The 14,135-nt window shown below is 33.8% G+C and overlaps 1 protein-coding gene across 2 annotated transcripts in view; it reads left to right on the top strand.

Annotated features, from left to right (window-relative positions):
• Positions 1–14,135, top strand: part of PLEKHH2 (pleckstrin homology, MyTH4 and FERM domain containing H2) — a 141,726-nt gene that overhangs the window by 44,144 nt on the left and 83,447 nt on the right. For both annotated transcript variants that reach the window (XM_074286700.1, XM_074286699.1), the window contains one exon: positions 12,673–12,735. In XM_074286700.1, coding sequence (XP_074142801.1) covers positions 12,673–12,735 — 63 coding nt within the window. The remainder of the gene's footprint in view (positions 1–12,672; positions 12,736–14,135) is intronic.

Genomic DNA, 14,135 nt, shown 5'->3' on the forward strand with positions numbered 1-14,135 from the left:
GGTAATCCTGGTCTTTCTAACCAGCATTCTGGAGGCTTCCCATCTTAAGATGGTATTTATTTCCAGTTAACTTCTTCCTCTCCTTTCCCATCTATGGTGATGCTACCTGCCTCCAGCGAAAATCATATAGAATCTTACTCTAATCCTTAGTAATTGTATGTACCACAGTTCTCCCTCATGCCCCATTATATTTTTTTCAGCATCTTCCCTATTCCATTCCTTTCTTTTTTTGTGACTAAGCATAATGATTGTACACAGAGAGACAATTTGGAATTATTTCATTATAAATTGATGCAAAAAGACTTCTTTTTATTCTCTATAGCAGGAACTTTGAAATCTGTAGGAGATGAATTGTAAGTTTTAAATGATCATAGTCATGATTGCCCTACATTTTTGGAGATTTCAGAGGTGCAAAGAGCAGACTACACAGCATTTAAAAATAAGTTGTTGAGTATATTTGGGGGTGAGAACCATCAGAACTACTAAGCATACTAAAACTTGTGAAGAAAGAGGCCTTGTTGAAATCTTAGGAAGAAGCAACTTCTGTAAGTGGGAGAGGTCTTTGCAGGAATTTAAGGAATGGTGTTGGAAATATCCCTCATATGCTAAATACAGGCTCCACAAGGAAGCTGAGACCTAAGTGGATATTTTCCTGCTATGCTATGTATTATGCTCAGCTAAATTTTTGAGCCAGAGGGGAAAGGACAAATTTCTTTTTCAAAGCTAAGGTGAAATGTTTTTTCCTATGTGTTCCGTTTCCAATGAAAAGGCAAGGCTGAAGAATATGAAGAATTTTTCTTTTTGGCACCAGTGTAACTTACCTAGCCTGCTGCTATAAATGTGGTTAGAACAGCATTGTTTTACTGTGCAATTGAGAATTCTTTTATTCCTCTTGGGGAATGTTGAATTATCCTACCCAAGGACCTTCTTTCAGCATATGGAATTTGCCAGAGTTCGAGATAAGGCTGTGCCATAGAAGTGAAGGCTCCCAAGAAAAAATGTTTTGTTACTAGACTGTCTAGGATGAATCTGTATTCTGATCCAATAGGAATTTGTCCTTAAGTGGGGAGGCAATTTTGATTAATCTGAAGGGATAATGGAAAAATTCTTAATGTTTTTGAATCTCACGGACCTTTGACCACAGTCTCTGAAACCCTATGGAATCCTTCTCAAAAATCATGTTTTCAAATGCAAAAAATAAAATGCACAGGACTGACAAGTACACCAGTTATACTGAAGTAATTAAATATTTAAACTAATGAATTTACATAATGAAAAAATTTTTTTAAAGTTTACATACCCCAAATTGAGAACTACTGTTCTAGTAAAACCTCATCTGAAGGCAGCAACAGGATACAGTATGTAAATCTGTCACTGAAGTGACTCTTGCAGTTTATAGATATCTTTATCTGAGCTAAAATTAATTATGACTGTGCTATGGAGTAAATTCAAGGACTTAGGGGGGAGGAGGCAGGCAATCAAGACTCCGTGCATAGTTTCATCTTGGGTGAAGCTTACCCATTACCCAGAAAGAAATTCTCTTATTCTTGTATTTAGGGAAAAGATGGTTCTTGAAGAGGGGCATCATAGTGACAGGACTGGGGGTGGTAAACCAGAGGAAGTTGTGGGAGGGTAGAGAAGGGAATACAGTGGTCATTGTGGGGAGGAAGCCCTTTCCACCTTCACCCCATCCTGATACTGACACCCTTATTCATCCCATGTGTCAAAGGAGGAAGTTTTCATTGAATCATTTTGTTTGTGTAAGATGCTTTTGGCTTAGCATATTATTTTCCCCTTTGCTCAGCGAGAGAGCGAGACAATTTTTTAAAAATAACAAAATCTTTTACTTTTTAGTCTAGTCAGATTTAAAGCATTTTCTTTCAGTAATACCCTAAAAGGATTGGTTATGGAACTGATCCAAATGTTACAGTGTAGGGCAAACAATGAAGGTCAGAATTTACAGGAATGTTTCCTGGATTGTTTCCTTCAGGGCTTTGAAATGTTATTTTTCTATTTTGAAGGATAATGAAGGAACTATTGCCTTTCATGCTAACCTTATTACTGAAACTAATTGTCAGAAATTATTATAAAATTTTATAATTTTCAACAAAAGTAATAAGCAAAATGAGGAATAAATTCACATTAAATCTTTAGCATTTGAGCAAATAGGGGGCAGTTAGGTGGCGCAGTGGATAGAGCACCAGCCTTGAATTCAGGAGGACCCGAGTTCAAATGTGAACACTTCCTAGCTGTGTGACCCTGGGCAAGTCACTTAACCCCAGCCTCAGGGGGGGGAAAATTATCAAAGCCTTTGAGCAAATAAATTATAAACTTACAAACACAAATTTATTCTGTGCTGTTTTCTAAGTCCCATAGACTTACTTTTTTTTCATTTTAATAAATGACTTTAATTTAAAATAATGAAAGTTATGGAAAATGTGCATTGTTTTTGATGTTCCATGTTTTACAAAATATGAAATTGGGTTTTTTTGTGGGAGATAAAGCTTTTATTGGTTTGAAAGTAATATCCTGGAAAAAGTGTTATCCATACCTTAGGATCATAAGATTTAGAGAAGAAAGGAATTTTAGGCATAATTTAGTACATTCTCCTGATTTTACATGGAATTTTCTGAGGTAGACTTTGAACTCAAGTTTTTCTGATTCCATATGAGGAAGCTAAATTCCAAAGAGATTAACACAGTAAATATCAGAAACAGGATTTGAACTGTTCGTATCACATCCAGTTCATTATAATTTAAGATACATGTCCATACACAGTCTATATATATATATTAATTTCTCAGTTTCTTACCTATAAAATGTCCTCTAACTAAATTCTAATTCTAATTAAGAGAACTAAATTTTCTGATCCTAAATAACGACTACACTCATGATTCAGACTGTGTCAGAACAGACCTCTTTATAACTAACAATTTCATATCCAGATAATCTCAGAAAGCTTTGAGGAGGAGGTAGAATTTTAATTGGACTTTGCAAGAGGGATAAGATTTTGGTAGGCAAAGATAGCAAAACAGTTTGGAAAAACAGTCTCTTAGTTTATGAAAACTAAGGGTTTAATAGAAATACAGTAAATTGACTTGTTAGGCCAGAATTTGGAACAGTGAATAGTAAAGGAGCTAGTTTATGGGTCAGATTAAACAGTTTAAATTTTATTCAATATATATATAATAGGAAGCCATTGAAGGTTTCACACAGCAATAGTAATAATTTTTTTTGTTGTCATTGATTCATTTTTTTAGTTGAGTCTGACTCTGATGCTATTTGGCATTTTCTTGCAAAGATCTTAGAGTGGTTTATCATTTCTTTTTGCAGCTCATTTCACAGATGAGGTAATTGAGGCAAACAGGCTTAAGTGACTTGCCTAGGGTCATACTGATGAGGTCTAGATTTGGGGTACTCAAATGAAAATGAGGTCTAGTGGCAGGTTCAGTGTACAGGGAGTCAAATGGAGTTCCCCTGCAACCCCTTTGGATTTGGCGCAAGGATATGGAGTTAAATGAGGTCTAGTAGCGGCATAAGAGTCCCCTGTAAAGTAATTTACAGACCCGAAAACCTAGATTTATAAAAGAGGCTTATATTCTGGAGAGCAATTTGGAACTATGCCCCAAAAGTTATCAAACTGTGCATACCCTTTGATCCAGCATTGCTGCTATTGGGCTTATATCCCAAAGAAATACTAAAGAGTGGAAAAGGACCTGAATGTGCCAAAATGTTTGTGGCAGCTCTTTTCGTAGTGGCTAGAACCTGGAAGATGAATGGATGTCCATCAATTGGAGAATGGTTGGGTAAATTATGGTATATGAAAGTTATGGAATATTATTGCTCTGTAAGAAATGACCAACAGGAGGAATACAGAGAGGCTTGGAGAGACTTACATCAACTGATGCTGAGTGAAATGAATAGAACCAGAAGATCGCTGTATACTTCAATGTTGTATGAAGATGTATTCTGATGGAAGTGGATATCTTCAACATAAAGAAGATCCAACTCACTTCCAGGTGATCAATGATGGACAGAAATAACTACACCCAGAGAAGGAACACTGGGAAGTGAATGTAAATTGTTAGCACTACTATCTATCTATCCAGGTTACTTATACCTTCGGAATCTAAGACTTAATGTGCACAAGAAAATGATATTTACATACATATATTGTATCTAGGTTATATTGTAACATATGTAAAATGTATGGGATTGCCTGTCATCAAGGGGAAGGAGTAGAGGGAGGGAGGGAATAATTTGGAAAAATGAATACAAGGGATAATATAAAAATAAAAATAAAAAAAAAATAAAAGAGGCTTATTATGGAGTTTGGAAGTAAGAGTAAAGCCTAGTTAGTAAAAGGTGTTAGGTAAAGAGAAGAGGGCACTGGAAATATTATTCCAGTGGGCAGAGAGTCCTTGGTGCCAGGAGTAAGGCTGGCATGTTTTGACCCTCTGTAAAGAGAAGACTCCAGCTTGGCTCTTTTATAATGAGAGATTTAAGGGGTCTGTAGGTGGAGGTGGAGTCCTAAGTTGGCTCAGATCTGGGTTGGGCCTGGGACAGGCCCAGATTGTCTATTGGAATTCAAAGGGGTGCTTTTGACCAGGATTTGTGAATCAAAGGTCCTAGCTTCTTGAATTGATAATGCATCAGCTAAGAGGGGCTGGGACTCAGAAAGGAATAAAGCAATCTGAAAGGACTAGTTTCTTAAAGGGACCACAATCCACATCAATACCACTAGTGTCTGTGTAAGTCTTGTATCCACCCCTAGCAGGATATATGCCCTTTGGTAATAAGAGTGATTCTATATTTTTGACACTGTGTCCCCAGCCTAATGTCATAAATATAGTAAGCACTTAATAAGTGCTTATTGAGTTTAATTCAATCTAGAAATATAATAGAACCAATCTGATGGGAAGTTTCAAATCTTTAGGAAAGTAAGAGACACATCCCTCATGATAATAGTTAAATTACCAGAAAAATGAGAGGAAGAACAGAATTTGTCCTTTAGGTTACTTCTTTATATTGTTATGGTAGAGAATATGACTGATCATTACCTTCTAAGTTATAAGTAGAGAATATGACTGATCTTCTAGGTTATCTTCTAAGTTTTGTTGGAGTCACAAAGCTCCTTGATATCAGAGTTGAGATTAGAACCCATTAGTTCCCCATGAACAGCTCAATGTTATTTCTACTATACATTAATCCGTGCAGTGAGGAGAGCGAGATTGATTATACTATAATTACACTGACATTTTAAATTTCTATAATAATTATAAATGTAAAAATATTATATATATATATATATATATATATATATATATATATATATATAATTATAATTATGTAATTCACTTGATTAGTACACAGTGTTAATGAAGCCTGAGTGGAAGGTACAGATCTTGAAAAACTAGTCAATTAGCTTCATTCTCTCTGTTCTATGGCCATAGATTGAACTTTTAGCTCCAGAACTTCTCAGATCATCTTATATATTCATGCCATCATAAATCATTAGTTGAGAAAATATTGATGAATTAGGTATATCCCTTTATCCCCACTTTGAACAACGATACACATTCTCCTGCCTGCCATGTTTTTACCCTCCCTCCCTGTCTCTGTCTCTGAATGTCTCTCCTCTCTCATTTTCTTTTCTCTCTTTTCTCTCTCTCTGTTCCCTTTCTCTAATCTCCTTTTCTCTCTCTTTTTTCTCTCCCTTCTTCTGTTTTTTTTTATCTTTCCATCTCTCAACTTTTATTACAGTATAATTTAGACCAACAATATTAGTAAACAATTACCTGAGTTGATTTTTTAAAAAAAGATTAAATCCAAATTAACAAAATGGAAAGTGAGAAAAATTATCAACTAAAGAGGGGAGAATTTTTTAAAATTATCAGATATTGTTGTAACAAATTATATAGCAATAATAATAATATCTAGCATTTACTTAGTGCTTTAAGATTTGCAAAGCCCTTTTACACATTTCACTTTTGTCTCTCACAACAACTCTAAGAAATAGAGATTATTATTATCTCCATTTTACAGTTGAGAAAGGACATTCTATCAAACATCAAATCAAAATCACTAATAAGTAGGTATTTATTAAGCATCTCCAATGTGAAATAGTAGAAAGAATTATGGATTTGAGGCTAAAGGGTCTCAACTCAGATTCCACCTCTGCTTATATGATCTTAGCCATAGTCCCTGAACTTCATTTTCCTCATTTATGAAATGAAAAGACTGAACTAGATAATGTCTGTGGCCCCTTTCTACTCTAAACCTATAATTGTAAGAAAGAAAACACCTGGGTGGGGAAAACAAAGATTGGTGATTTAACCACCCAAGTAGATTCAGTTGATGGTTAAAATACAATATTTTGTGGCCTTGTGGTCTGCCTAAGTTGAATGTTAGAGTCTGTTTTCTTTTAGAATCTGTTTTAGGAAGAAAGGCTAACCTGAAACACAACACTAATTGCTTGCTTCTTCTTTGAAAGATTTCTTCTGCAGAACACTATGCAGGGACATTTGCCAAGACAATTCCAGGCCAACCAGCACCAGTTTTAGTAGTAAAAGTTTAAGAGGCATTAGAAATAAAAAGCTTAACATGAAATGAAGGATTAGCTCCTATATTCTAAACTCAAGAGAGGAAATATTTTATTAAAGTATAATTTAGAACAATAGTATTAATAAACAATTAAATAAAAAAATTAAACAATTTGATCATTTAAAATTTTTTTTAAAAAAAGATTAAATCTAAATTAACAAAATGAAAAATGAGAAGTTATCAATAAGAGAGAAAATTTAAAAATTAGCAGATATTGTATGAAATTATGTAATAACAATAATAATAACTAGAATTTATATAGTGCTTTAAGATTTGCAAAGCATTTGCAACGGATGTGAGTATTGTTTGAATTTAGAAATAATTAAGTAGGTAATGCCAAGAATTATTACATGAACATTGTCAATGGGGCTGAAAGTCTATAATGTCTTTAAAGTCTTTAAAGCCCTGATCTTGAAGTTATAAAATTGGTACTGAGTTAATGAATTTTTTTATTAGTTACTTGATTTGCTGAGGACAAAAAGCTGAGAAGAATGGCTGTCACTTGGAAGGGCAGACTCAGGATTCAAAAAAAATTCTCAACACTTAAGACAGCTAGGTGGTTCATTAGAGCACTGCACCTGAAGTCAGGAAGTTGTTCAGTTGTTTCAAAGGAAACAACTTATCTTTTTTAACTTTTTCCTTCTTAGTTTGGGAATCAGTTGTGTTTCATTTGACTCTTCATGACCTCATTTAGGGTTTTCTTGGCAATTACACTGGAATAGTTTGTCATTTCCTTTTTAGCTCATTTTATAGATGAAAAAAACTGAGGAAAGTAGGATCAAATGACTTGCTCAAGTTCACATAGCTAGTGTTGGAGACCACATTTGAACTCAAGTCTTCCTAACTCCAGGCATGGTACTTTATCCATTGAGCCCCCCCCCCCCCACACACACACACTGCTTATTGCGTAGGATGAGGCAATCTTGAACCTGGAGGCCCTTAATATCTTATGAGTCCTAGAGAAATTGGGAATGTTTAGTCTACAGAGGAAAAGTGATTTTCTACATTTCAAGGGCTCCTCTTTGAAAGAGGCATTTGCTTGTCTCTGGAGGCAAACTTTGAAAGAGATTGTCTCAAGAAGTAAAAATTGACCCTCATTGGAGGTCTTCAAACAAAGGCTGGATGATTCCATGTTGGCTGCTTTGTAGTAGTAGATTCATTGACTAGTTGGCCATGGAGAGGCCTACCAACAATTTGACACCATAAGGTGAGATGAGTCAGAAAGTGAAACATCTTCACAAATGTACTTGTGACTTTTAATAAGGAGAGAATATTTGAAATGAGAGTTATATAGTATAATTCACTTATATTTAGTATTGACTGTCATTGCAGTAAGTTTTTAAATTACTTACTTTAAAAAATTGATCACATTGTATTTTTTTTTCAATGATCAGTTCTCTTTCCCACATTCTTCAGTGAGGAAAAGAAAGATTGAAAGAAAGGAAAAAAGAAAAAAAGAAAAGAAGAAGGGAGGAAGGTGGAAGAGAGGGAGGAAGGAAGGAAAGAAAGAAAGAGAGAGAGAATGAGAGAGGAAGGAAGGCAGGAAGAGAAAGAAAGAGAGAGGAAGGAAGGAAGGAAGAGAAAGAAAGAAAGAGAGAGAGAGAAAGAGAGAGGAAGGAAGGCAGGAAGAGAAAGAAAGAAAAAGAAAGAAAGGAAGGAAGGAAGGAAGAAAGAGAAAGAAAGAAAAAAGGAAGAGAGAAAGAAAAGGAAAACAGAAAAGCAGAAAGACAGAGAAAAACAAAGAAAAAGAAAGAGAAAGAAAAAATAAAGGGATGAAAAAAGAAAAGAAGGGAGGAAGGCAGAAAGGAAGGAAGAAAAGAAAGAAAGAAAAAAGAAAGGAAGGAAGACAGAAAAGAAAGAAAAGGAAAAAAGAAGAAAGGTGGAAAAGAGAGAAAGAAAAGAAAGAGAAGAAAAAAGGAAGAAAGAAAAAGAAAATAGAAAGAAAGGGAGGGGGAAGGAGAAAGGAGGGAAGGACGAAGGGAAGGAGAGGTAGATAAAAGAAAAATTGTAGTGACAAATTTGCATAGTCAAGCAAAACAAATCCACTTATTAAGATGTTCTTCTCCACTTCCCCCCTTCCCTTTTGTTCTGTGGAACTTAAAATAAAGATAATGATTTTTATGAGGTTACTGCTAAATGTTGAAAATTTAGATTTCCAATTAATTGTGAGTTAGAGCTCCATTATCCTTTTGCGTAACTTCAGAAAATTTGGACATTTCTCAAGTGTATTCAGAAACTCAAAAGTGAACTTTGTGGGCTAATATGAAAAGAATTCTTGTAATCATATCTTTTTTTGTTGGAACAAAAAGTTTATATTAGAAAAAATTACTAAGGCTTCCATTCCTGGACCTTTAGGCCTATTCATTGTTGTGGGATTTGAATTTAATTAGGTTTCTGTGAGACAGAAAACATTTAGTATTGGGTCATTTCTCTGGCTGTACTTTAGGGAAAATATTTCAGATGGACTATTTTGATTAGTACTTGATTACTTCAAGCATTTCTCTTCTCTAGATTTTATAACTTTTTTTTCTTCTTTATCACCATTTAACGTTACACATATCAGTTTATTTGTCGGTAAAAGGATAAAAATTCACTGGTTCATAGAATCATAAAATCAAAAAATTGGATGAGGCCTTGGAAGTGGTCTTGGAGAACAATCCCTGCAATATAAGCCCCAAGGAAACAACCTTGCTCAAATAAACAAGAGGTAGTCAGAAAGACAAAGATACTGACATTATTTAAATTTTCATATCTAGCATCTTTGTGAACCATGAGTTCTTTCTATAAGAAAGAATCCCTACCCCAACCCCCAAAATCCAAGTGTCTCTTGAAGATTTAAGTAATAGGTGACTACTTAAAGCCTTCACGGGTCAAGAGAATGAAGCAAATACTTTTTTCATGTGACAACTTTTCATATATTTTAGGAATAAAATATTTGATTCATTGATCAGCAAAATATTTCATAATTTAATGAACAAACGAATGAATGAGAAAACACTTAAGTGTTAAGAATGCAAATTAAAGTTAAAAGTTTGTCATACTTTATTTTTTTTTGCAGAGTCAGTTTTTAAAACACTCTTTGACACCACTAAGTATAGCAAGTGACTATTTTCAATCTAGCGTAGTGGTGCTTCATAATTGTCTAGACTGACGAATGTATAAGTATGTTTAATATGATTGTACTATGTTGTATATATTATATAATATGATAACTCTATCATATTGCTTTCCATCTTGGGGAGAGGGGAAGAAAGGAAAGGAGGAAAAAATATGGAACTCAAAATCTTATAAAAGTGAATATTGAAAACTATCTTTACATATAATTCTCCCCAAATAATTATATTAATATTTAGTATCACAGAGTTGCTTGACTACTGAATGTAAGTATAATATTTGAATGCAAAAATCAGTAGTTCTTCTGAAGAACTACAGTGGTGGAACCATACATGACTGGAGATAATCTGAATTTACTGCTCAAAAAGTTTCCTTTCCTGAATCCCATCTCTCCATTTGCTATCTGGATGACTTATGTATTTTTTGTTTGGTGAAATTTAATTCAATTCAACAAACATTAAGTCCCATGGATTACTAAAAAGGGAATATGGTGACCCTTGCTAGGATCATTTTGGGGGTGAGTCTATGCCAGTGGTGAACTTTAGAAAAGGGGTATATGAGGATTCAGATTGAGTGGAAGGATTAGAAGAATAGGAAGAAATTTGAAATAGTGGCTTTCTTGCTATTCCTCTCACAAGACACTCCTCATGATTTATTTTCACTACCTGTCCCCCATGCATAGAATTTGTTCTCTCCTCAAATCTGCCTTCTGGCTTTCCTGAAGTCTCAAATAAAATCCATCCTTCTGTAAAAAGGCTTTTCCAAACCCCCTTAATGCTAATGCTTCCCTTTACTGATTATCTCTTATTTATGCTGTCTACATCTTGTTTATACAGTATTGTTTGCATATTGTCTTCTCCATAAGATTGTGAGCCCCTTGATGAAAGGGACTATCTTGCATCTTTTCTTTGTTTTTCTAGCATTTTGCATCATACCTGGTACCTTATACTTAGCAGATACTTAATAAATGTTTATTGACTCTCTGAAGTGCAAGGACCATTCAGTAAAAAAAACTATATGGGAGGGACAGCTAGGTGGTGTAATGGATAGAGCACCAGCCTTGAAGTCAGGAGGACCTGAGTTCAAATGTGACCTTAGACACTTGACACTTCCTAGTTGTGTGACCCTGGATAAGTCACTTTGGCTGAGCAAAAAAACCCAAAAAAACAAAACAAAACAAAACAAAAAAACTACATGGGAGAATGAAGACTAGAAGAGGCAAACCCAAATGGAAGCTTTGCCCAGAAACTTTCAAAGGACAGAACCCTGAAAACACCAACTCAGCTGGCAGGTCAGATGATTGCCATGAAAAGGAGTTTCATTTTTTAGTTTGGGGTTTCTTAAACTTTTTTTCCATTCATGACCTCTTTTCACCCAAGAAATTTTTACATGACACCAGATATATATGTATAGAATATATACATATGTACGTATACAAATCAAACATTTACTGGTAATAAATCATAAAGAAATGTATTTTAAAACAGTTCTTTGGTATAAATATAATTTTGCCATTTATTAAAGATGAAACCATATTTGTATATTAATGAAATGAATATGCTTGTTTATTTTTACATAAATAATTAAATCTTGCTGGAATATTTGCTACTGCAGGATATAGAGTACTCTTTTTTTTTTTGTTTTACTGTTGCCAAACTTTTCACAACCCCCACTTTCAGTTATGTAACCTCATATAGGGTAGTGACCCAAAACTTTGCTTTAGTCCAAGCAAGTCAAACCTAAAGCCTAGACAGAAAGAATAAGAGCATGCCCTTCCACAAACTTAGGATGCAGAGAGAGTCCTGAGGATCTGGAAGTAGGGTACACATCAAGAACAACACTGATCTAGTAGCCCTAGAAGGAGAGGACAATGATAACCAACAACAAAGAGTAAAAACAAGGAAAACTTGAAGGTGCTATTGTTTATTGATTTAATCCTGAACTGAGCAACATGAAAGAGTCTCTCTCTGTAAGTCACCACTTTTTTTATAACTTATAACTTGTAAAATCAGTTCTTCTCATAATGTAATAAATATGTGCAATGCTAATCTACAGTGGAGAACATGGAGAAAGATCTCCTTCTAGAGAAGGAAAAGTGGTGAAAAACCTTGAATTCTGGAGAAAAAAATTATTTCCCTAACATTCTCAAGTGATTGCTTTAGCAGAAGTTAACCAGTGTAAAGATAGCACCTGCTCTAGTCTTCCTCCCCCAAATGGATATTTGAACTCCCAGGTGGGATCCCCATAGAATGATTGACTGTCATTACGTTCACACAGATTTGAGAAGAATTCCCAGATCTGAATCCGAGAAATAAATTTTAAGAGTCCTGTTCTTTCATCTTCTTTCTGGGCAGAGGAGTTTGGGGGGGAAAAAAGATTTTACTCTTATTTTTCTTTGCATTGCAATATATTGCATAACAGATAAAAGCTCTTCAAAGCTCAGTCTAGATATGAAGAGTTTTGCAGATCTCTTGATGAGAGTTCTGTTTTGCTTAATGTTACCTTAGGAGCACAGAACAGTGGCAAGTAGCAGCTATTTACAAAAACAACTGAATAATAATTTTTTAAATTATTTATTTATTTATTTTATAATATTATCCCTTGTATTCATTTTTCCAAATTTTCTCCCCCTCTCTCTACTCCCTCCCCCCCCCATGACAGGCAATCCCATACATTTTACATGTGTTACAATATAACCTAGATACAATACATGTGTGTAAATACCATTTTCTTGTTGCACAATAAGCATTAGTGAATAATAATTTAATTTTGTATTTATTCAAAACTTTTTAGAAATAATCTTAAATTTATTTTAGACCTTTTAACATATGATAAATAATATTATATACTTTTAAGTCAGTTTATGACATGATTTGGACTTAAGGATTCTTTGTAACTCATTTCTCGATGAGAATTGGAAACTTTATGCTTGATTTCTCCTTCTTTGTCCCATAGATGCAGCAGTTGGAGAGACAAGTTATTGATTCAGATCGTCAAGCAGAGAGAGCTTTTCAACAGGTACAGTTTAAAATTTGTTAAACATTAATAAATTAATTATAATTAAATGTCAGTTTTATTAATTAAAACCTATTTGATTAAATTATAATTAATTAATATGAATAATTAAAATATTAAAAATTATTTCTACCAAGTCAAGTATGATTTTTATCCCCTCTTTAATACTGTTCATCTCAACTGTTTGTAAAAATTTGATTCCAATTTAAAACAATTAATTTAGTAAGGATGAAAGAATTTAACTTTTTATTAAAAACTTAAACATCAAATAAAATTTATGTTTCTTATGCATAATAGAAAGAAAAAGAAGATCCTATAAAAAACTGAAAGTCTCTTATGTACAGCTTGCTTTTCTTTTCCAGTATGTAATGATTTCAATTTTTTGCTTTTAAAGCTATATTGCTTACGTGTGCTTTTTTCTGACCTATTTTCTTCTCTGCATTAAAAATTTTTCTTCTTTCCTTCCTCCATTCCTCTTCCTCCTTTCCCCCCCCCCCATTCCTCCCACCTCTCTTTCTTTCTCTTTTCATTCCTTTTCCCCTCCCAATCTGCCTTGCTCCTTTACTGGAAAAAAAGAAGAGGAAAAAAAAAAAACTAAGTCCTTGTATTAAAAAAAAAAAAATACATAGTCAAGCAAAATAAAGTCCTCCATTGGTTATATCTGAAAATGTATGTTATTCTATATCTTGAGTTCATACTCTCAGGAAGTTAGTAGCATATTTCATCATTAGTCCTTCAGAATTGTGGTTTGTCATTGTATTATTTGGCATTCCAATACCTTTTAAAGTTATTTTTCTTTATTATGTTATCTTGAAACAAATTATGCTGGTGCTACTCACTTCACTCTATATCAGTTCATACAAGTCTTTTCAGGTTTCTTTAAACAGTCCATTTCATCATTTGTTACAATATAACACATTCCCATGCCATAATTTGTTTAGCCAGTCCCTCCTTGGTAGACAGTCATTCTCTTAATTTTTAATTCTTTATACAAAAAGAACACTATACATATTTCTGTTTACATGATTTGTTTTGAGAAGAGGTTTAAAAAACACCACAACCCAGTAAATAGTTACTTTAGTGTTTCCTGATACTTCTTTGGTAGCTTATCCCAGAAAGATAAAATATAAACTTATTTAAAAGAATAGTAACTTATGGATTTTAAAATTTATCTTATACATGTTTTTATTTGTAGGACTTTAAAGTAAAAGTGAGAAACCTAGGCTTGCAGCTTGGATCTGGTTATATAACTTAATTTCATCCTACCCATAGAATGAATGTGGGGGGGGTCACAGAATTCTAATTTATTATCAGTAAATGTTTGATTTGTATACTTATTTTATATACTCAAATATTCAGGGTCACATAAAATTTTCTCAGATGAAAAAGGGTCACAAATGGAA

This window comes from Sminthopsis crassicaudata, chromosome 2, assembly GCF_048593235.1.
Source record: "Sminthopsis crassicaudata isolate SCR6 chromosome 2, ASM4859323v1, whole genome shotgun sequence".
NCBI lineage: Eukaryota > Metazoa > Chordata > Mammalia > Dasyuromorphia > Dasyuridae > Sminthopsis > Sminthopsis crassicaudata.